This window comes from Physcomitrium patens, chromosome 17, assembly GCF_059467195.1.
Source record: "Physcomitrium patens ecotype Gransden chromosome 17, ASM5946719v1, whole genome shotgun sequence".
In the NCBI taxonomy this organism is placed as follows: domain Eukaryota; kingdom Viridiplantae; phylum Streptophyta; class Bryopsida; order Funariales; family Funariaceae; genus Physcomitrium; species Physcomitrium patens.
Window position 1 is genome coordinate 9,337,929 of NC_143426.1, and position 24,048 is coordinate 9,361,976.

The 24,048-nt window shown below is 39.1% G+C and overlaps 3 protein-coding genes across 3 annotated transcripts; 1 reads left to right on the forward strand and 2 right to left on the reverse strand.

Annotated features, from left to right (window-relative positions):
* Nucleotides 1-2,927: 2,927 nt before the first annotated feature.
* On the reverse strand, nt 2,928-10,398 carry LOC112294481 (squamosa promoter-binding-like protein 1). The gene is made up of 10 exons (XM_024544948.3): nt 9,472-10,398; nt 8,263-9,150; nt 7,163-8,088; nt 6,932-7,000; nt 6,602-6,709; nt 6,234-6,348; nt 5,308-5,909; nt 4,895-5,176; nt 4,279-4,686; nt 2,928-4,048 (listed from the first exon to the last, which is right to left on the reverse strand). Exons 1-10 carry the CDS (start codon nt 9,539-9,541, stop codon nt 3,593-3,595), a joined length of 3,924 nt encoding a protein of 1,307 aa, XP_024400716.1. The 5' UTR covers nt 9,542-10,398; the 3' UTR covers nt 2,928-3,592.
* Nucleotides 10,399-14,683: 4,285 nt separating this feature from the next.
* LOC112294277 (uncharacterized) lies at nt 14,684-17,877 on the reverse strand. Its single transcript, XM_024544571.3, has 2 exons — nt 15,828-17,877; nt 14,684-15,389 (listed from the first exon to the last, which is right to left on the reverse strand). The coding sequence occupies exon 1, from the start codon at nt 16,970-16,972 to the stop codon at nt 15,941-15,943; it is 1,032 nt and encodes a 343-aa protein (XP_024400339.1). The 5' UTR covers nt 16,973-17,877; the 3' UTR covers nt 14,684-15,389; nt 15,828-15,940.
* A 1,195-nt stretch (nt 17,878-19,072) lies between these two features.
* LOC112294060 (enhanced ethylene response protein 5) lies at nt 19,073-23,971 on the forward strand. Its single transcript, XM_024544183.3, has 13 exons — nt 19,073-19,448; nt 20,256-20,398; nt 20,595-20,688; nt 20,878-20,967; nt 21,172-21,237; nt 21,467-21,556; nt 21,781-21,837; nt 22,025-22,086; nt 22,323-22,410; nt 22,537-22,613; nt 22,835-22,909; nt 23,037-23,142; nt 23,304-23,971. Exons 1-13 carry the CDS (start codon nt 19,287-19,289, stop codon nt 23,424-23,426), a joined length of 1,233 nt encoding a protein of 410 aa, XP_024399951.1. The 5' UTR covers nt 19,073-19,286; the 3' UTR covers nt 23,427-23,971.
* Nucleotides 23,972-24,048: the final 77 nt, after the last annotated feature.

Consider the following 24,048-nt stretch of genomic DNA (forward strand, 5'->3'; position numbering starts at 1 on the left):
AGTTTGAACCTTGTACAATCAAGTACATTTGCATAAGTAATGTATTCAAAATTCTTCATTTATGAAACAAAGAATTTCTTCCCACTCCAAACTTCTTGTGGAGTCATTGATGTGAGTACACTTGTATGGCACCTATTTTTTGTATATATTGATATAATCACAGCTTTCTCCTAATATTTATACCTAAGATTTTGTACATGGAGCATATTCCTTGCTATTTCTACAATGGTACAATTTTTTCTTTCAAAAACTTTATTTTCTTATAGAATGTAGAAACTAGAGATTTGTCTTGCAATACCTTGAATTTTCAAAAATTCATCAAATAGCTTTGATATATATTCACTTCCATTGTCCATATACAACACTTTGATTTTGAATTCATATTGCTTCTCTACAAATGCTTTAAATTTTTTAAACCTTGAAAAATATTCTTTCTTGGTTTTAAGGATATAAATCCATATTTTATAAAAAAAATCATCAATAAATGTGACAAAGTACTTTGTTCTTTTAATTGATAGTATCTTCATTGATCTACAAACATTAAAATACACAATCTCTAATAATTTACTAGCACGTATTACAACTCCACTTGGAAATGAAGTCTTTTATTATTTGCTTCAGATACAACCTTTAGAAACAAGTGGCATGGTATTGTAGCTAAATTGACCAAGATCCAAGCCACTTACCATAAATTGGAGTTCCTTCATGATTTTGGCATTTAAATGATCTAGTCATTGATGTTAAATTTCAAACATGTCTTGATCTTATAGAAACTGAACAAATATTGCTACTTCAACTTTATTTACCTTCTTACAATTGATGAAATAGAAGTTGTCATCTTTAAGGCCTTTGGTAATATATTGTCTATATAATATCTTCACAAAACACCTATTCATATCAAATTAAATCTTATAACCATAAGATATAAGTTTACTCACCAAAACAAGGTTCTTCATTATTGGCACATATAAAACTTTCTTCAATCTGATCTTCTTGATTTGATCCTTTACTTTAATCTCAACCACAATAGAGCTAATTCAAATGGCTTGCATCATACCATTGTCTCTCAATCAAACTTTTGTTATTAGAATTACTTCATAAGTGTCAAATGAATACTTGTCATGTATTTAGTAGCACCCAAATTTATAATCTACTTGGACGTAAAAACCATGGAGATTCCTTCATTTGCCATGAAAGTATAATCTTCTCTACCAAAACTATCACAAGTATTGTTTGCATTCTCCTTAATTTCTTTTTTGGACTTATAGCAATTCCTTACAAAGTAACTTGATTTTTTATAAATATAGTAATTTTTTATATTACTTTTTGAATTAATATATTAATAAAAATAGCTATTTTTGTCTTATCTTAAAAATAAAATTGAATCTTCTTTTTTTGAAGTTCATTTTTTTCATCTTAGTCACTTTGTGCGCAAGTCTTGACTTGATATAATTCATAGTAAGTTCTTTTATGTTGATAGACTCCAATGCTTTAATGAAGTAGTTGTAAGATTCTAGAAGATTCATTAGCAATGCCAATACAATTTTTCTATCGTCAATTGGAATATCAATAATTATTAATTAGTTTATAAATGCTTTTATTTTGTTGACATGAGCCATAAGATCATCTCCTTTTCTATCTTTATCATTAAGAACTTCTTTGTTTATAGAATGTTGGCAAAGTTTCTACTCTAATTGATATTGCAAAGAGTCTTTTGTACTTCTGTTAGTCCACTATAAGCAATAACATGTGAAAAGTTGGCATCACCAAGATTTATTGCAATTATTTCAAAAGCCTTCTGTTCACAATATTTATATTCTTTCTTAACCTTGACATCACGATTGTCACTTGGAGACTCTTCACTTTCATCAACAATGTTCCAAAGGTCCAATGAAGCTTATATAAATTCCATTTTCTTCTTCCAGTGGTAAAAATTGTCACCTCTAAATTTCTCAATCATTCTCAAGCTCTCACCTTTACTTGAAGCCATATCTAAGGAAGAGATATATCAAAGAAAATCAAAAAAAGAGAAGATAGAGCTCTTAAAATCAACAAAAAGATATTTCCATCTTCAAAATCCAAAATGCCCTTTTTGTGAGTAAACTAGTGACTTCAGTCTTTAACCACCCTCAACTTCACTTATAACCATAAGTTCTATTCCTCACAACAAAAAAGACTTCAAAGCACTTCAAAACTCACAACTAAATGTATGTGGATCCATAATCTATTGAATAAAAACTTTAAAATCACAATACATAGCAACAACAAGGTTGCACATAAAGAGAATATGGAATAAAATATCTCACACTTCTAACACCCAATACTTATAAGTAACTTTCATATTTCTTTATCTTACCTATTATAAGGATATGCCTTTAATATATCTTTTATTTTCTTAAGATCATATGTAATTCTTTGGTCTTAACATATCTATTAAGATCCTAACATATCCATTAAGATCCTAGCATATCCATTAAAATCTTATTATATCCTTTGGAATCTTAGCATATTTTAGCATATCTAAACATATCTTACTATATCTTAGAATATCCTAAAATATCATATATGATCTCTTAATCTTAAGACCTTTTGACCATAAACAACTTACTTTAAGTAATATCCTCTACATTTATTTACTTACTTTAACAATAATATATTTTATATATCAAGGTCATATGAAAGTAGTTTCATATATGTCAAAGTAAGATTGATCACATTTTATATTCACAATTAAAATGACAAACAATAAAACATACAAGACATGTTCCTTAACACAGACATTGTCAACCATGATATGTAGGTTTTTATTTCAACACTTAGAACTTCTGGCGAGACTAAGTTCTGTTGTTATCCATTTAAATGAGGTTTAAGTCAAAAGAACACAGATCTTAAACAGAAATTTACAACTTCAACGATCCACTTCCATGTAATCAAAATGCCAATATCAATCTTTATCAACATGTTCCTGAAAGCATACTTTGTTTCTACCAACAGCCCTGCAAGAAATTCCACCAAGAATGATGTGACTAAATTTACAAATTAATAAGCACCCTTGAAAAGGTTTCTCCCTCTTTTTAGAGGGCATATCTCAAATCTAAACAATTACAATAGACAGGTCAATAAATGGGGTTAACAGAAAACCATCGTCTGCAGCAGTTCACATCCTAATGTAAGTCAAGAACTCCGCAAGCACACTATTTCGGTATAAAAATGCCGATGGTAACGAAGCGTCTGTTGTAACTTCGGCAAAATGCTGGTCAGAAAGACGTCTTCCTACTCGTGTAATGATGATCTCTGACAGCTCAAGTCATATACCCATTAAGGATGCTTCAAATAACAAAACGCATGTTCGTCCACCACCGTTAGCAGAGTAGACGGAAGCAATTAATGATTAGTCTTAACAGAGATCCTGTTGACAGAGAATCCTCAAGGAAGCCAAAATGGGATGACTTAGTCTGCGGCATGAAAGGGTGCTGTTGCATCATTTTGAAGAGTGCGGCTGGTATTGAGACGAAGGGCTTTGGAGCAGATCATCAAACTCCTTTCAGATGTGCAGGGCCTTGGCGAGGCTATACAAAGACTCATGCACAACCTATTCTTTTCCTTGTTCCAACCCTGACCAAGTGAAGAGGGGTAGAACATTTTGAGGTCCTCTCAGGAGCAGGCAAACACACACGCATATGCATGCGATTCCCATTATGCTCACCAAGAAAGGCCTGTATAGACCACCCTTAACGCCGCATACATCCCGAGGTAATCTTGCAAAATCCACCTCTCTACAAGTGGGTGACTCATCGGGCCTGGAAACTGCAGGGTCTGCTCCTGTTGATGGTATCCAATGTGGCAACTCCACTATTTGTACAATTGAGTCAGCACTGCGATGGTCCCAACCAGGTGCAATATCTGAAATAACACTGTTTGGATTCTCCAATAGAGCAAGCTTTGCTCTTACAACTTGAAGGGATTTCACATTACCTCCTGCTTTTGCAAGGCTAAGAGGAGTTGCCCCGGAAGCATCCTCTTTGTGGAACCAAGCATGCAAGCCAGCCTACAAGACATGCGTATATGATCCACATATCATCAGATATTTGCAGTGAAAATATTAAAAAAAGACTATTACTATAAATTCGTACGTTGTATACTTAAATTCGTTTTTACACCCAATTACAAAACCATAAGAAGAGGAAAATAATAAATACCAATAATAACAATAATTAGGCAACTTAAAACATATCAGATGCTAGCTAGACTCCTCCCAAAACACTGAAAATTACTGACCTGACAAGGGTCGCTGGTTAAAGCATCAACAATATCTTCTGCGTCATGCATGCTGGCTGCAACGTGAAGTGGGGTAAGACCCGCAGGTCCTCCCATGTCTGGCTTAAATATTAAGCTCCATTTCAGCCTAAACTCAAGCTTTTGTTTGAAGCTTTCAACATTTGGATCATTTATTCCAGCGAGGAATGAGGGAGCAAAACCAAGCAGCAGTTCTACCATTGGCCGATTTTTATTCCGAACTGCCCGATGAAGCAAACTAACTTCTTCTTGTGGCATGTCAGAAAGCTCCAGAAATGTAGCTTCCCAATCATCGTTCTCGAAAGCAGTGTCTAACACCTTCTCAACCACTGCGCACCAATTGCGTTCAACAGAATAGACCAACAGCTGCTTGAGCCTCGTGGAAAACATCTGTTCAATTAAGAGAAACGAGTTAACAAACGCAGAGCACAACATAAGAGCATGAGTGTATAGCTAGCATACAGGCATACAATATTACACAAAGCATAACACAATAGAATTCAAAAACTGCAACATCAAATCATAAAAATTACGAAAGGAACATCTAAAGCCAGAACATAACCCGCAGAGGACCTTAGAGAGAAGCCATGATGAGTACCTGAGTAGAGGGTGAAGAAAAGTTGAGGTATCGGAAATAACTTCTTTGGAAGAACCACCCCAGCTCACTTAGGAACCGAGTAACATCCTCTTCTTCTGCCAGCCTAGCCAATTCAGTACAATATAGAACAACAAATGGATCAAACCCATGTTGTTCGGCAAGCCTTCCAGCAATCAAGGCAGCCGTCTCAATCTCATCTTCAAGGGTAGAAATCTCAGCAGCTACTAGCTTATCTGCAACGATTACTGGCTTCCAATTCCCTTCCAACGTGTCTTGGTCCACCTACATGGCATCAAATATTTTACCCAAACAATAACTCAACCGTTCGAGTTCTACTATTACAAGAAAAATATGAACATTCTCACAAAAAAACTGAATAATAATCGTGAACAACTCTTTCAAAAAGTTCATACCTCAATAAAACACCGCCCGAAACTACCAGCTTCCATCGTGGATGGAAATGTGCTGATATCAAGATTAAAAACAGCCTGCGAACTTGACAAATTTGTGCCAACATCAGTATGTAAATTGTGTCCAAGGTCAATGTCACTGACAAAACCATCTCGGCCACCAGTCGAATCCTCCTGTTCAGATAAATCTGTGCCAACTCCCGACAGTCTCTCAACTTCAGAAAGAGCACTTAAGGATGAAGGCCTATAAGAGACATGTTCTTCATCAGCTGAGGAAGATTCAACGTTCACCAAGTCCAAGGCCTCATTCTCTTCATTTCTGGAAGCGCCGCAGCCTCCTACTGAGCTATTCGATGTGACTTCTGTTTCTGTTTCTGTTTCATCCACAGAAGCCACCGACTCTTCATATGTATGATGCTGTTGATAAATTTCCTCTGAGAAGTATTTTCCCCTGAAAGCGCATAATAACCTTGTAGCAGCTCTTGTGAGATTAAATCCTTTAACAGTCAAACGATTCTGTTGACCAGTTACAACAGCAAGTGGTCGAACCGACAACAAGCAAGGACTCTCGAAGGGACTGGATGTTCTACACGAGATAATTTCACCTGCACAAACGAAGGGAAAACTTAAGCGAAATAAATTTAAACAAAAACAAAAAACAAAAACAAAAAAACCAAAAAGAAGAAGAAGAAGAAGAAGAAGAAGAAGAAGAAGAAGGAAAGAAAGAAAGAAAGAAAGAAAGAAAGAAAGAAAGAAAGAAGAGATTCAATCTTAAGGAACTGTTCACGAAGTATATCCTTTTCAAAAAAATAAAATAAAATAAAATAAAACAAAACAAAACAAAACAAAACAAAACACAACACAACACAACACAACACAACACAACACAACAATATGTAGAACCGCTGATGAATTAGATGAACTCTCACCGTCAACAACTAAAACTGATTGGCGATCAACTTGCACTAGCATGCGCCCAGTACACCAAAACTCACAACCAGTCCTTAGAAGTCGCCGTAAACTCTCGGGCAGGTCATCAATCAACTGTAACCAGAAGAAAACAATGAATTAATAATCCGGTTACATAATGCACACCGTCGCGCGCCTGATATCCATCCCTTCAAACTGGAAGATTAACGTAAAAATGAAGATAGAGAAATGAAACTTAAATCTAAATTTTAGAAAAGATCGCAAAAGTAACTGGTGAAAGGGGGGGGGAGGGGAAAGTGAGATGTGGGTTACTGGGATCAACTTTCATCCTTTACGGATAGTACTAAAAATGAAAAGAAATGTCTACCTCTGTCCATGCAGACTTGGGCATGGATAAATAGATGGTTAGAATGATGCAGCCAGGCCTGATAAATCCCTCCATGTCTGAAGGTCGGTGTGCTAACCATTCATCGATCTGAAAGGAAACAACTTAATGTCACTACAGGGTATGGTTCCCACAAATCATTAAAAACGTCATTAACATGTCTATACCTATACAGATCTACTTTAGAAACATAAAGTTAAAATTTGAGCATCTGAAAGGACCCACCTATACGATAGAATTTCAGATGATTCAATTAAAAGCAAAGAACATAACGAAGAAATCAAGCTAATCGTACGAAAGAACATATAATACCTGGCTTCGAAGACCCTCAGGGAACTGTGTAGGGTGTTTATCGAAGAGCTTGAAAGAAATGCGACTATTCTGGTAACGATCACAGAAAATTAAGGTTAGCATCAACTTCAAAAAAATATACCAGCAGCTATCAAGGTCGGTTAAAGATGCTACAAGAGTAAAATCAACAAATTATCACCGATCACCTCCAGTATCTGCAGCATTCAATCACATATTCATGAGTAAGCCTACCTCCAAATCTCTGTTCGGTGTGCCAGGCGATTGATGATCAGAGCCCACACCAGAGCCAGATCCTGAACCTGACCCGGAACCCGTTTCAGAAGCATCACTGTACTGCTCTGAAGGAGGAGGCTGTTGCAAATCTATTGAAGGCCGCTGCAAAGGAGCCTGAGACTGCTGCAAGTCCAAGAATGACCGCTTATGTGGATGCGAGACGCCATTTTGCGTTGACTGCCGCTGTCTGCCTACTTGTGAATGAACAGATGGAGCGTTTTCTTGATTCCTGTCAAATCTCAGATTTAAGTTCCTCGTATCAATTGAAGTTTGCTCAGGATGAGCTTGCATTGCTGATTGTGCCATTCCATACCCGTTTGCTGCCAAACCCGGGCTAGCTGTTTGGGCAGCCAAACTTGAGTGCAAAGAGAGGGCTATACTTGTTAACAACTGGGCAGGATCTAAAGCCCCAGGCACAATCCCAGGTACCCTCAAAGAGGATGGCAATGACAACCCAGGTGCTGAAGGGGTGCGTTCATTGTTGATTTGTGGAACTGCATGACTGACAGATGCATCTGCACTAGATACTGGATACGGCAAGGGACCACCGTTCATATTGCCATTAAACCCTGCACGACCATAGATATTCTCCTGAGCCATCCTCGCAGCATGCTTCAAATTGTTCTGCAACAGCATTGCAAGAGCATCTTGCGGGGCCAGTTGCTGAGGAGCATGTCCAGTGAGCTGGGATGCGAGAAGTCTGGGATCGATTTGAGGTGGAGCAAGATCAGAATTTCGAGTTAACTGGTTCCAAGAAGATGCAGCTCTAGTAAGTCCTTCAAGTGTACTGTTGGGCAAGTTCAAGTTCCCTGCTTGCCTCAAACACTGCAGAAGAATGTCTTGATCATTTGCAGCAGCAGCAGCACTAGGTTGCTCTAAAGGTCCTGTCAAAGCAACATCCCAGTACGATTGTTAACTACAACATGTGCCATATGCAAAGGATTCCTTATCCTACAGATGCAGGGACACTCTGACACTAAACCAAAGTACGTACAAGTAAATGCCAAAAGCAAACATGCGCAGAAGCAATTGAGCAACAAAAGAATTTGTTGCAAGACCTCTTAGTTGAGAATACATCCCCAAAAGGGCCAAGAGGTCGGAATTCTTAACACCCGCTTGATCCTCAACTCGAGGTGTCGGTGCATCAGGTTGGGTTTTCCTCCGTCTCTTGTTGTGACCTGCTAAACGCCTTCTACAGCTTCGTTTGTCTTCGTCAAACTTGTCCAACGGATGGAATCTGCTACACTGCTGACAGAAACGCTGCCTCACTCGAGAAACAAGAGTTGTAGGTGCTTTGGAATGCGCCTCGCAGACCTTGTGGCGTCTATGATAATCCTTGGCCCTACTAAGATCAGCAGTACAACCATCTACTTGACAAGTGGGAATTTGAGACTGGGGTGAAGAAGAACGAGGACGTTTTCCAGCCCCATTGTGCTCATATGCATACGAACTTCCTCCAAGCTTTAGACTGAGAGGACCGTCATCCTCGGGGGATTCATCACCTCTATTGTAAGGATTCGGTTCGTTTGAAGGTGGAGACGGAGTATGTCGTCCAAAGAAAGTTTGACCCTGCACTTCAGTCTCGTCATCATCTATATGGATCACTTGATGATTAGGTTCAGCAGTGCCTGTAGCCCTTACATCCAACTGTAAGCCTAAATCAGCACTTCCTCTTTGTCGCCCATTCTCACGATGCGTGACATCTCTAGATGAGTCCAAACCTGACCCATGAGGAGTTCTACTAATTCGCTGCGCACTAAGTGCGGCACCATCCCAACGCCATGAGTTAGCGTTCCAGTCACTCCTATTTATTGATCTCCCACCACCTTCTTGAGGGTGGCTGTTGTCCCAGTGAGTTCCAGTTTGCCTGGAAGACCAAGATGACTCAGTACTACGGTCAACGGCAGACATGTCTCTGCCATTTGGAGGCAACTGTTGTATCCCTCCTGCAACATACATCGATGTGTACTCCATGAGTAAAAGGACATTCAACATGTAATATATTACACATCCTAAAATGGAAGTTCGTGGTATCACATCCCGTGGCACTTATCTTACGCAGAGCCATAAGAGCATACTAAAAATCTTACAAATGGGTCGTTAACCTGCAAATCGGCAGGATAGAATTTCAAGTTCAGTGAACCTTCACAAACGAAGATATCTACGCGCATTACGTATGGGGCTAAGTGTGGTGAACTGTGTTAGGTGAAATTCTCGTGGAAATGTATAGGATCAAAATTTCGAACAAGATGATAGAGGCTACATACCTCCAGGGAAGAATTGGTGTTGCTTGACGGGAAGACCCTCCACAGTTATCTGCCCTAAATCCCGATCCATCGAAGACTTCAGCAGAAAAGAGAACCTAGTGATCTGAAGCTGCAACCTGGGGAGACCAACTTCAGAGACCCCAGCAGGGAAAAATCCCTTACCGCTGGTGCCAATAAAATAAAAATAAAAATACGCATGCCCTCCTTGCCTGTTACTTCATGCTCTAAGTTTGTTCTAACAACTATCTAATAGGAAAGGCATTTTCTACCCAAGCTAATAAAGCCTTGGTAAAAATGTCAAAAACCGGCATATACACCCTCATTTCTCCACCCACCCACCATTTTCTTCAAGACCCAACGTCCAGGCTGTAGGTTACCAGCGCCACTTTGAGCATGGAGAATCACTTGCCGTCAGTCTCTCACCGAGTCGCCCCCTGTGCTGAGGGTACGAGGATGCTCAATTCAAGGCCCCCTATCCAACATCCGCCCGCCGAGCCCTCCCAACCAGAAGATCATGTCCAACTACATCTTGCATGCCCGCTTCACATACCCTACACGCTCTCCACAGCTGCACAGCATTCGAGCTTCCGAAATGTCCTCTGGTACGAACACAACCGTATACTTCCCACGACACGTAACCAGGAATTCTTACTGCAGCTCTCGCCCTGCCCTGTTCTCCTACACGTCACAAACAAGCTCGTCGCGTCCTAGATTCACAGCACCTCCCGCACATCTCCCCTTCTGCGACGGCGACTACAGCCCAGCTCCCCCCGTTCTCCAAATCCTTCGTCCTTCACCACCCACATAAAACCGTACCCACAGCGGCGCTTCCCGCAACCCAGGCAAATCCACCTTCAGCTCTTGTACCTCCGCTCCCTCGCCACTCACGTCCCGCCTCCCCATGCCAAATTTTTCTTCGCAGCCACAAAGCGCCACTACGGAAAACGAACACCTGCCCTACTTTAGCATGGTACATAACCCCACCTCACGAACTAAAACCTCCCCCCTACCTCCATCTCACAGATATACATCTGTCCCTGAACTCCAAGAGATTAAAAAAAAAAAAAAAAAGGACTCCCCAACACACGAAAGGGCCTAAACATCTGCACACAAGCGCTCGCCCAGACACGAGGAGATGCTGTCGAAACTTACAAAAGACTAATCAACCCTTGGCCACGAACCAAAACAAAGCGCGGGGCCCCTACCGAACAAGAATCGTCCTGGATTAGGACAACAGTAATCGCTGAGCCCCTCTCTCACAACGAACGAGGCCACAATCTCACACAGTCGTCATCATCGTCGTCGCCTTCATCATCATCACCACCATCATCAGTACCATCATCCTCGTCGTCGTCTGTTCATCAAGCTGCCTTGGTACGCTCTGCTGCCTTCACCATACTTCCACATGTTCTCCCCTCCTCCTCTGCCTCTCTTTCGCTCACTCCTTCACCTCTTTCTCCCCTTCTTTCTAACGTATTTCCTACGAGGTTCTAATTTCTCACACGCCCCAAGCTTTACTGCGGGATCGCGGGGCTTGTTCGGTGAAGATCGCAGTACGATCAATCGCCACTGGGAAGATCGGCGAGGGAGGGACGGGATGCGAGCAGCAGACGGAGACGAAGAGGACGAAGACGAGGAGGACGGCCATAGGGCGTCGAATTGTAAGGGCACCCATGACTGCGGGGCAGTCGGATTCGGGCGGGGTGATGGGAGGGTTTAGGCGGGGTAGGTAGATCTAGAACCAATCCCGCGCACCAACAAATCATAAAGGGGCTGCCGCGAGTACACACTCCCTTCCTTCCTCGAACCTTTCTTCCCCTTTTCCCTTTCCCTTCGCCGCTTATTTTTAAACTGTTTGCTTAACCCGGGATCCGACTGCGCGGGTGAGAGGCTTTGCCCGGGTAACCTCCCTCACCCGTGCCAGATCCCATGTTCAGTTAGTTAGTTATATCCCCCCCATGTTGCTTACTCGTGCTTGGTTGTACTATCCATGCTTGTCATGCTTGAGATTACAAACATTACAATATTGTAATTAATAATGAAGTCACTCTACTTAGATCTAATTTGTTGTTTCCTTACATGGTAGATTGTGACTAAAATTCATGTTTTTCCTTAGCAGAGTGGAGAACTCCACGTATATAAGGATTGATGAGAACTATGTGAGGTTTAAGGTATTAGTAAGTAAAATATTTCAATGAGTTCAGTGTTTTCTTTTCTTTATTTTTTATTTCAATTTTTTTCTACTGTGTTTATTTGAACCATTTCTCATCAATTGTGCCGATTCATAAAATTGGTGGGAAATTAAAGCTTGTGGTTTTTTTTTTAAGCTGGAATCTTATTTTTTATTCCACTTGGTTTTAATTTTACCTTTCAACAATGAATCAATTAAATAAAGAAAAATGATTTATAACAGTAAAAAAAATCGCCTCAATTGATGCATCCTTGAAAATATATATATATATATATATATATATATATATATAATCATAAATAAAGAAGGACGTGACCGATTGCATCTCTGTGTATGTTTGACTCAAATAATGCATGAGTTTTCTTTCTTTCATTTTTCAGAAAAAATGTGTTGCATATATTCATTTCAGTAAAATAAATAAATAAATATATATATATATATATATATATATGTGTGTAGTTTTATACAAATACATTGTGTTTTGTTGTTTTAGTATGAGAACAAGAGTTTTAATGTGTAAAATAATCCACACATGAGATAAGTTTGAAGTAAACAGGTTCAGATTTCAATGCACAAACCCAGTGCATGCCTTGCATGTTTTTGTTTTTGTTTTTTTTTTCAAAATATGTAACATAAAACTATGCATCATTAGTAATAAATAAATAAATAAAATAAAAATACACAGAAGTACTTATGGGTGCCAAATTTAATCTCTAAATAAGTTTAGATTATTCATAGTGGTGAACAGAATTAAAACTCATTGTACATTTTTATATGCAGTGAAAAGAAATATGAAGCCAATCACACCTTCATTGTACTCTTCTACTTGAGTTGGCTATGCACTCTTTATAAAAACCTTTGAATTTTATCAATCCAACGAATTTTTGGACACTTATACTATTCAATTTAGTGTGTATCTGTGTTTTTTTGAATGTTTTGAAATGGTGTGAATTGGTTTCTAATAACTGTACATTAATTAAAGAGCACAGTCAACAACCAAGATACCTTTGTATGTTGAAATATATGATGAGCTCTTCGTTTCAAGATTTGACACAAGTACAGTACTTGTTTTCGGAAATATAAACGACATTGTTTATTTGAACAACAGATAGACTCTATGAACAATACGTAGATTAATTATTTACTTCAAATTGTTTTTTAAAGCCTCAAGATACAGCATGAGTGCTAGGATGTTGCTTTCATTACCAATTAAACAAGTTATATACAATTTGAACTGTGAGAACAGCTGAAATAAGAATAATAACAACAAGAGCCCAAAAGTGTATATATGACTTCCTCCATTAATCTGTGTACTCTAGTAGAAGGATAGATAATGAAATGTATTTCAGATGGGAAGCTGCAAAGTTGTGTGCAACTATAGGAATATTTTCCAAGAATCATGATCCTACTTTGAAAGGTGAAGGCCGAGGAAGTACAATAGAGATTGGCTGCAGTACCTCATGGCACAATTAGGGCTCGCATTGTGGAACAGAATCCGATTCCCTAGATAACCGAGAAGGAGACATTTCTAATGATAGAAAAATATAAAGTGAAATAAAATAAAACGATCAAATACATATATCAACAGCCGCAGCAACAAATGTGCCCTCCTCCTCCGTCGTCGACTTCTCCACGATCGCCATTTTGCCGCTCTATCGAAATGATCGCGACTCGGAGAGAGCACTAGCGGAGCAGTTCTTCAGCACACATTTCACCTTAATCCGCCACGCTTCGGCCACCAGGCTTCCTCCCTTCGTCTTCGCCACCTTCCACTACGGATATGACCTCGTCGTGGAAAGCAATCGACAACACCTGGCAGTTCCTTCTCCGGCTGCGAGGATGGAATCGGTTCTGAACGAGGGCTCCGAAAGTCAAAAGTTGGAGGAAAAACACACACACACACACATACACACTAAATCAAGGAGACGGTCTCCATGGAATCGCGATTTGGGGGGGGGGGTAGCTCCAACTAACCGGTTCACCAGGACACGGTTTCACACTTGCTGCGCCATTCGTTCAATGGTTTTGTGATTTGTCACGTTTGACACACGCATGCTTGTTTATACATAAGTCCTTATTCGTATTCGTATGCGGAATTGTCAGTGTAATCGCTTGAGGATAAAATACGTTGTGAGCATGAATGACTGGTGGTGAGGCATTCTGATGGTTACATTTTTATTGCTTTGATATGCATTCGCATTGTTCTGCTGTCATGACGTTTCCTGGATCATTTATACCCATACCATGTCTTAAAAAGAATGAAATCAATAATTCTCTCTCCATATATATGTATGTATATATAAACATATTTGCATTTTCTCCCCAAATTTATGACATGTATTTTTATTTTTAGAAAATCGATTGTTGAAAATTGTAACAAAAATTATTAACTTAGATTATGTGGTAAACTGAAATCATACACTGTGTTGATTTGTTACAAACTAGTTTACAAAATTATGAAATTATCATGTTGCAAACTAGGATAAATACTCTGATTTATCAATTTCGAGATGGACCACAAGTTTGTTTGTTATTTTAAGTTGTGCACAATGAAGCACGTCACATAGGTTTGCTTTTTTATTTTATTTTATTTAACGTGGTAAATATTGACGTTTTGTAATGTATTTGTGAAGGTCAGCCTCTAGAAAACTTCTTTCACACATTGAGGTGGAAAATCATTCACTGCTATTGATTTTCTACAAAGAAAAACGTGTAATAGCTTTGCTTGAAGGTGATCCTTGGTTTGTGCATGATCTTGATTTGCATAAGAGATAAACATATTATACCAGCTTATTATGAATTGAGTCATTTTTGGAACAATGCTCACACATGTACACAACTATTGATTTTTACACAACCACATAACTTTATTACATACTACCTGGAGATAAAAGTAGTCTATCAAATATGAATGATTAAAATTTAATGTGGCTTTTAACTTGTGCAAAAACATCAAAATTATCTTATTATGGTTGTTACAAATCAAAATCTACACATTCTAAAATATTATAGTATGCAACATTATACATTGTGCAATAACCATCAGAAGTTTTTATTAAGGAAAACAAAATTTCATAAGTACACACACAAAATTTCTATAGTTATGTTCTCACTGTTTTATGGTAAAAACAATAATGATTTATGCCAAGAATTGACACTGGATTGCTAAGGACGTTCAAAAATAAAGTAATGTTCAATATATGACCATGATGAGTTAATATTATACATATTTATGCCATAATAAACTACTCTGCATGTAATCTTTTTCCTCAGAGAAAAATGTTCAGTGCATTAATAATCATATATATATGTATATATATATATATATATACATATTCATCTGCTCACACACATATGCCTGTATGTAGTATCCTTTTGACTAACTAATTAATTCGCTTGTTTTTGTTATGTGAATTATATTCAAACGCGTTCACACTGGCTAAAGTGAGTTTGAAAATAACCCATCTATGTACAAAATATCATTAGTATTTTAAAATGTTGAAATATATTAAAAATATATAAAAACACAAATTTAAAATTTATAACAATCTTTTGGATTGTGTTATTAGAAGTTTTTACTTGTTTGCTTTTTCTAATTTAACAATTTTTCATTGTGGTTTTACAAATTTCAAAAAGACATCGAAATGTTACTTGCAGAAGCTGTAAATTTGTGTTCTTGGTAATCAGACCCAAATGAAAAATTCAATTGTGCACTATTATATTTGATCTGTAACATACTCCACAGCTCAAAATGATTAATTATATGTATATATACATATATAGCATTTCCGAATAATGTGCATTTTACATAATTGTAGAATAAAAAAAACAAAGTTTTGATAGATAATGTGTATTACTTTATAATCAGTTTATATACTTTTTAATCTCAAGCATACGTAGTATCAAAACATTTCAAATATTTTCTTGATAAAAAAAAATTAATATACTATAAATATAAATTGATAAATTAGTTTGGGTTAATCCATTGTGAGCTAAATTTATTTCATGCACATGATTAGATCCACAAGAGAATTTTGTTGTGATATCATATATTTACTTTATTATTTTAATCAAATGAAACTACTAATAAAAGAATCAAAACATAGCTGTTACAATTAGTTTTATTAATTCCTATTTGAAAGATGGGAGTGTTACAGCCGCTTACAATTCTCGAATATATAAAATAGGTTATCAAAAACTAGAATATTAGGTCTTCTGAACAGCAGCGGCGACCAGCACCGGCGGAAGCCCGGAGGAGGACGCTGGCTGCTGGTCGTGCTAACGGCCGCAGTGGTCAGGAGGGGCCGGCGGCAGCGGCGGCGGTGGGGGCCCGCAAGCGTGCGTCGGTGGAAAGTGGTCCAAGTTGGTATTCCTGCCGCGCATCACAGGCAGCGTCTCTTGTAGCTTCTCCCGGAGTGTGTACACAACGATCTCGAACAAGATGTAGAGCGCCCCCTCGTAGGCGCTGCCCATGGGTAGAATCTTGTTATCCGTTACTTCAAATCGAGCCGGCTCTGGTGGGTACAATGTAATACCGGACATGGTTGATCTTCGAGCATTCGAGTCTCTCTGGGAACTCCTTTGGGCTGCAGCTTCCGATGCCATAATCACATTGTCTTGATTCGTAGATAATTTCAATTTCCTCGTAGGTGTTGCAGATTCCGTTGCCACAATCACTTCATTCTGTTTTGCAGTAGATTTCTTCTTTCCTTTCGGCGCTGCAGCCATGGGGTCTCCGGCTGGTACCATGTGTGCTCTCTGATTGCCGTGAACTTGCTGCCTCGGCATTCTACCTTCCACCATCATGCTGAGTTCTGGGGGCACGTCTTCTTCTCCCGTGGGGAATTCGGGGAAGTCGGGGTCGGCAATGGTATGCGCGGGAACGAGAGCGATCGTTGTTGCGAGCACCGCAGCTGCGCCGTCAGGTTTGGCCGTGATGACCAGCGCCCTTGCGCCTGAAGCCGTTGCTTCGCCGATGATTGGGTCTGCGCTACTGGGCCATCCTGGTCCATTTGTCACAATGAGTAGGTCCCCTGTTTTTAGCAGCGGCGTGGCCATGTCGCCGAACACATGCACCTTCGTTAAGCCGAGATGGAATAGCCGCATCGCGAAGCCTCGTATGATGAGGCCTTCTCTGCCTACTCCGTGAAGAACAATGTTTTTGTCTCGCGCTTGCATGATTTCTTTGACTATCGGCACGCATGGGTCCTGTTTGTTACGCTCGGCGCGGTTGAAGACGCGGTGAATCTCGGCTAATGCTTGAATGGCCATGAAAGATAATGACGTTTGTACCATAACCGGGGACGCCATGGCTGCGGACTTATCAACTCGATTGTTGAAACTCGAGTATGAATCACTTTTAGCTTCACCTATACTGTCATATTCCGAAATACGGTAACCATTTTAATCTTCATATTTTACTAAAGCATGGTAGACACAAGTGATGCTAAATTCAGTCGCTAAATTTAGGTTTATCCCTGAAGCCCATTTTGCAATCTATGTGACGGTCGTTTCTGGTCGTTGAGCGAAATCTTGTGTCGTGCCGGCAGAGACTCTCCGGCTGCAATGAAACTGATGCAAGTCAACCAAATGTGATCTTTCCTATTGGTGTTAATCCGACCTTGAGCCGAGTCTCCCTAGTTCATGCTATTCAGTCCCATATCTTGTCCATTATGATTCTTTGAAGCGTGAACTATCCAAACGTGAAATGATCACGTTTTATGATTCATTTACTCATCTGTTTTCAGTATATGCAAGTGCATGGAATCCACGACATGCAGCTAAACGTTGTGACGTCCAGATAATTGAGAGTGATGATTGGGAAGCAACCGCCCTTCAACTAATTCCGCTCTTGTTCCAACAAAATCAATCATGGTCAGGATCTTCGTAAGTAGTGAGTAGGGGCTGAGCATTGGGAGACAGATTCAAGCATATCTACCCTTGCGTTCATGGACAGTCCAACTGTTCAACCAACACCTACGCCGGGTTATTGTAAACCAATTTCTGCACCTGATCAGAAAATTACAGCAGTCCTGGCTTGCAAATAACCAGGCACTCATTTGTAAGCAGTCATTGTGTTAAGCGTCGCCGGCTTATTGCTGTTAGTTCCCGTATCCAGGCCCTACGAATGCCGCTCGAATACCGATCCAGGGTTCCACGCTGCGAGCTGAAATCTGGTCTTAGCTGCTGACAGTCCCCAACTCCGCAACAGCAACAGAGCAACGCTACGACACAACGCAGGAGGTTAATTCACAAGGAATTGAATGAGCCACAGCGTCCTGTGGAAGTTGCTTCATCCATTGCGTGCTAGGCCAATGCAGACTTGTCGGTGCGTCACACTGCGTCGCATCGCGTCACGTCACGTCACGGCGCGTCGCGTCGCGATGATAAGTAATGATAATACTGGAATATCTTGTTTCTTACTTGTAGTTCTTAATGATAAATTATTGCTCTCCTCATTTTAAAACAGGAATTCAAAAAACTGAATGTGGCATTTGATGGTGAACAATCATTATAAGTTTTATATACTTTTTTTTTAACAAAAATAAATTAAGCTCATGATTCGTATAAGTTTTCATTCGAATTCAGATTACTGAATTCAAATTACTTATTAAATTTCAACTAAAATGATGCAATATAATTGCCTTAATAACTGTTTTTTTACACCATAGTGAGTTTTGAGTCTTGTTTTGAATCGATGATCCTTAGAAGCTACTTTTTGTTTGCAGAGAACAACTATTGTATTAATATACTCTATTATTAAATAACATATAACATGAGAAAACTTATAAACACAATTTCTGTCAGCTTTATGAAGTTATAATTTCTTTATTTTGTATGCATACGATTTCTTGCAACAAATGATTCGTTTAAAAAAATAAAACTCATACATATAAAAACCTAATTTACAACTTCATCTTCCAAAAGTTATATGGTTCAATGTATGAACAATCAACTTCGGGTGTCTTAAATCAATAGAAAAACGAAAATAAAAGAAAAAGATTATATTCTTAATATTTTAAAAATTTACAATATAAAATTTTGATCCTCATTATTTTCTCTCAAGAATGTCTTGGAAGAATTATTTTTCTGTCTTGAGCAGGTTTCACTGTTTATTATTATTTGTTGATAATATCATTTCCCCTTAATTCTTTTTTTATAATCAGAACCCAAGAATTTACAAACCAGAATGTCTCCGAATTAGAGTTTTACGTTCTTACGAATGAGACTATGATTAATAACTGTTAGTTCATTCTAAAAAGCTTCTTAAAAATAGGCTCTTCCAGTCGCTCACTCAGGCGTCTTCTAATTACCACGCCAACCCACTGTCTTAGCTTCTTAATTAGATGAATGTCTCAAAATATCCGTGAAGATAAGCATCCATCAAAAGATGAAATACATCCACTTATTGTTCCACGGAGAAGACACTGCTAGCGAAACCCTAATTCCTGAACCATTCGAAGCTCAAGGATTTCCAGGGGATCAAGGATTTTCTTCTCATGCTTCCTGTCAGGATTGTAGGCATGGCGCTAGAATTTGCATCGTAGCGAGGCCGGTGATTTTCGCCGCAGTGTGGATATTTTCCTGGTCCGTTTGGATTTTTCCCGACGGGGTTTGAGAAACTATGGCATATGGAGGGTACGACTGGAATCGGAGGTTGGGTGACTACATCTCTTCTGTTGCCGATGCCTTGAATTCGCAGAACGGCGGCCAGCTCTCTACGTTGATCTCTGTTTCGCGGGGTTCGTATTGCAACGTCGTCGCGGCAGGGCTTGATCAGAATAAGGTAAATTATTTATGCGTTTTTATTTTTATTTTTATTTTTATTTTTTTTGACGAGAGGACAGTTTTCTCTTCGCTAGGGCGTAAACACCTGTTTAGACGCGAATTTTGGTAGCCTGCAGTTCCCTTAGGAGAGAAATGGTGGGCGCATTATGCATCAGACGAAGGTGACTGGTAATGCTGCAGGTCTCGATGAATTGAGCCCTGAAATACGCGGATTTATGTGGTGTTCAGTAGGTGGTTTTTTGCGGGATGAAGTGTCAGATTTTGATGATCAGAACATTAGGGATCATTTGTTGGGGTTTTGGGTTTGAGCTCTCATTGGTGCAGTTGGATACTCTATTCTGAGTGTGTGTTTCGTCAAAGCTGGCGATTTTGTTTCAGCATTTTTGAGGAAATGAACGAGGATATGATGTTAGTGATTGTCTGTAGAACATGTGTCGTTTCCTGTATTTTCTAACAGGTTTCAGACACTGATTTCAGTGCTGTTTTCACAGTTTGCGTTGCTGGAATGAAGCTGAGAGTGTTCATGGTGTATTATTTCTAGTTGTAGTAGTTAGACCTCTTGGTTAGCTTCCTAGACCATGGTTCATAGTCAGATTTTCCATTGCAGCTTGTATTATATACTCGATCACCATCTATATCATGCTAGTTTCTGGATGGCGAAATTCTGGACTAGTTTACAGATTCTTTCGTAAGTCCTTCTAAGGTTTGAAGCTAAAAAGTAGCACCAGGGGCCGGTCAAAAAGAAATGACAACAATCGGTGACAACCACTTATGCGTGACGTTTTCTTCTCGTGGGTGTACGTAGGGTCAAGATGTTAACAGGTTATCGAGACAGCTGGAGAAGGTGGCTCCACTAGGAGAAATGCTGGGGCAACACATGCGGTGCATGCAATACTTTGTCAACCGACGTTTTGTTGATTCTTACAACGCTTTGGAGAAATCTGCTAAGTAAGTATACAATATGCAAAATGAGAAGTTCTTACTCGTCATTTTTTATTCGTTTGTTTACTTGCTTGTTCATGAATAATTAAACATAAAAAACATAATATATATATATATATATATATATATATTGTTTTTCAATTAAGCAATTTTGATGAGTTTCTTGTTAAGTTTTCTTTCCTTTAATGTTGGCCGACTACAGTGCATTTCTTCAGGAATTTCGTAATTGGGAGTCAGCTTGGGCCATGAAAGCTTTACACACTGTTGCCTACGAGTTGCGGACTATTGCTGAGATGGTGGGGGCCATTTGTCTTACAAGAAGTTCTTTAACTCAGTGCTGCAGTATTGATTCAATTTGTTTCTGTGCATTCTTTGTTGACGCAGCGAGTAGCTCGATCGCCAATTTATTTTTTGTGCTTCCTCGAAATACATCTGTATTCTGATAAAGGTGCTGTGAGTGACAATCGCTATTTAGTGCTTTTCAGGCCGACAAAGAGATGGCGTCTAATGGGAAGATACCGGACAAGCTGAAAGGAGCTGGCTCATTCTTGATGAAAGTCTTTGGGGCTCTTGCGGTATATTTTGAAATTTCGGGATTAGATCGTACTGGGTCTCGTGATTGTCAGTCTTAACTGCTTCTTATTTGATTCTAGTTTATCCGCTGTTTGTGTTTTTTGTTTGATGTCATTTACATGTCTAAGCGGCATAGTTGAACTATCATCGCTTTAGTGCTTTAATACGAAGTTGTCACTTATAGGGTTTCTCATGTCTCATTTCAGGGCAAAGGACCCAAAAGGGTGGGTGCTTTATATGTGACTTGCCAACTGTTTAAAATATACTTCAAGGTACCATTAGCACCCATAAGTATACACGTTTGTGAGTTTTTGAATGGTTTATCTACCTGATTCAGATTATTGTTGTTATTATTGTTAAATATGAATCTCAATAAAATAAATTTCTGTAGCACCAAGATACTACTCTTATGACGTATGCTGAGACAAAGATCTATTCATTCCACTTTCAAGCCTCTCTCAACATGATGTTCAACATGGTTGTTTTCTTTTGTCGATGCAGTTGGGCACAGTACACTTGTGCAGAAGCGTCATTCGAAGCATTGAGACTGCACGTGTTTTTGACTTCGAGGAGTTTCCTATTCGGGATCGGGTGAGGCTGCCATACCTTAAGCTAATCGAACTGTCTATAAGATAATAGAGAAGTGGAAGAAGCTTTTCAAGGGTATCATCTATAACATTGTTGAAGTCGCTCCCTATCACAATTGGTTTATAAAATATGTTCTCTTGAATTTTGAAAGTGTTTATCTCTTTCAGTCTTTAAGGACGATTTGTGTTGTCACTCCTAATAAATTTATTTTATCTGTTCTTTGACAGGTAACTTACATGTACTACACTGGGCGCTTGGAAGTTTTTAATGATCAATTTGTGCTCGTAAGCTCCCATCTATCTGCCCCGTTATTCTGTATGGCTATCTGCAGTTCGTAGGCTTTGCCAATACTTACTGATTGCTAGATGAGTGGGCTCAGAGTTAATAACTCTGTTGTCAATTCTAGCAACCGGGAGTCACGTCTTGGTCAAAAGTTAAGTTCTGACAATCAAATTCTTATCCGAAATGCAGGCTGACCAAAAACTCATGTATGCTTTGGTGCACTGTGACCCTTTGAAGAAGAACAATATTAGGTGAGGTGGATGTCCATGTTTACCAATCTGTTGGATGGTTGTTTCAATGCATCGTGGTGGTGCAGTCATATTGTCTTCGTAGTTTCTAAAGCTTTCGTTGTTTGAGAGGAAGCAGCGAGCAGTTTTACAGTGACAACATGCATAGTCTCTGTAGAAGTGAATATTACAGAAGCGTAGGTTCGTATTCAAGGCTTCTTTTTAAATTCTCTTCGCTTTATTTGTCCTTTTTATTGCAGGATGGTATTAAAGTACTTGATTCCTGTGAAGCTTTCACTTGGAGTGATGCCATCCAAGTTGTTGCTGGAGCGGTATGGCTTGCTAGAGGTATCCTAGAAACAAAATTACAACCGCGTCCTTGGAGTGGAGGATACTTTGTTGGCTTAATTTGTTCCTCATGATTTTCTTGCATTTAATTCTGATACTAGTACTCATATTTACCTCTATTATCAGTACAAGGAGGTTATTCAAGCTCTTCGGACTGGAGATATAAGGTTGTTGCGGCAAGCTCTTCAAACAAACGAAGATCAGTATGTTTTATCTGGCCTTAAAACATTAAACTAAAAACATTTTACTTGAGCGCAAGTCATCGTACGTTTCTATTGTATCTTTCTAGTTATTGGAACTTGGCCGTTCGATGCAAAATGCTGGCAGTGTTGAATCTTTCTATGCCACCTAATATCCAGAGATGTTTCATGTCAAAGTCTGACAGCACAAGTGCGTAACTAATATTAGCAAGTGTGCTTTAAAGATTTCTGCGTTCAGGAGTATATCTTGTGCTGGAGAAACTTGAACTTCAATGCTACCGGAGGCTGATGAGGAAGATGTACGTTGTTTTCAGTCGCCTTAAATTTTTCGTCTGTCCAGCCCTTTATGCCTACAAGAATCTCTTCTTGCTACTCGATTGTGAATTCTTTTGATGTGTTTAGGCCTGGAAACCCTTGTTCTCGCAGACACATAATTCAAAAGCAGAAAGATCCAGGAAGAGCACACCAAGTGAAAATGGATTGTGTCTTGAAGGCTCTTAAGTGGCTCAACATTGAGATGGATATTGACGAGGTATGCTTGATAACTTGCATACGACAATTCAAACTTTAGGCAACGCACTTAATTTTTGTGATCGGTTTGTTGATAATTCGTTCGCCCTGTTGAGCTTGGACTTTTGTCTAGGCATACCATTCACACAAGACTTAAGCTGACCAAACTGCTTCTTGTCCCAGGTTGAGTGCATAATGGCGATTCTCATTTATCGGAATTACATTAAGGGATATTTTTCACACAAGAGTAAAGTGGTTGTCCTTAGCAAGCAGGATCCTTTTCCAGCACTGACTGCAATGACCTAGGATGGTTTGACCTATTTCTCTATCGAAAGGAATCTCCAAATCAAGATGAAATTCTCATCTTCTCAAAACTAGTCCTTGGAGTGAAACAAGATTTTTTACAACTTCAAGTGGAGGCTCTTCAATTTTTTTTTAGTTAGATTATTTGTTTTTGTTTTATTAGCTTTTAGTTTTCTCTTTTTTGTACAGTAAAGGTGCACTGACGGATCAATTAAGCTTAGGTTCAAACCCCTGAAGTAGGGTCCTGAGTTCAGTGAAGCAAGCTCGGAGCCCTGAACAGGGTTAGTAGCACTTCGAACCAGCTTCAGCCTTATCTGTTATGTCCTGATTTCTCCAGATTACTACTCATCTGTATTGGATTAGTGCTGCTACTCATCTGTGGTTTAATTTGGAGAAGGCACAGTATCATAAGGTTGAATACTGGTTGGTTATGTTTGTTGCTTTAGTGCAGCGCTGCCGCTTATGTTTTTGTAAACTGTGTCGTACAACAGTACATCATGTGTATCTATGTCAATTTTATACTTCTTACATGACTTAAATTACCATCATTGGCATGTGAGGTGCTTCGGTTGCTTCATATTTAGGCCGTATTCCACCATTGGAAATATGGCTTCCTTGCTCACTA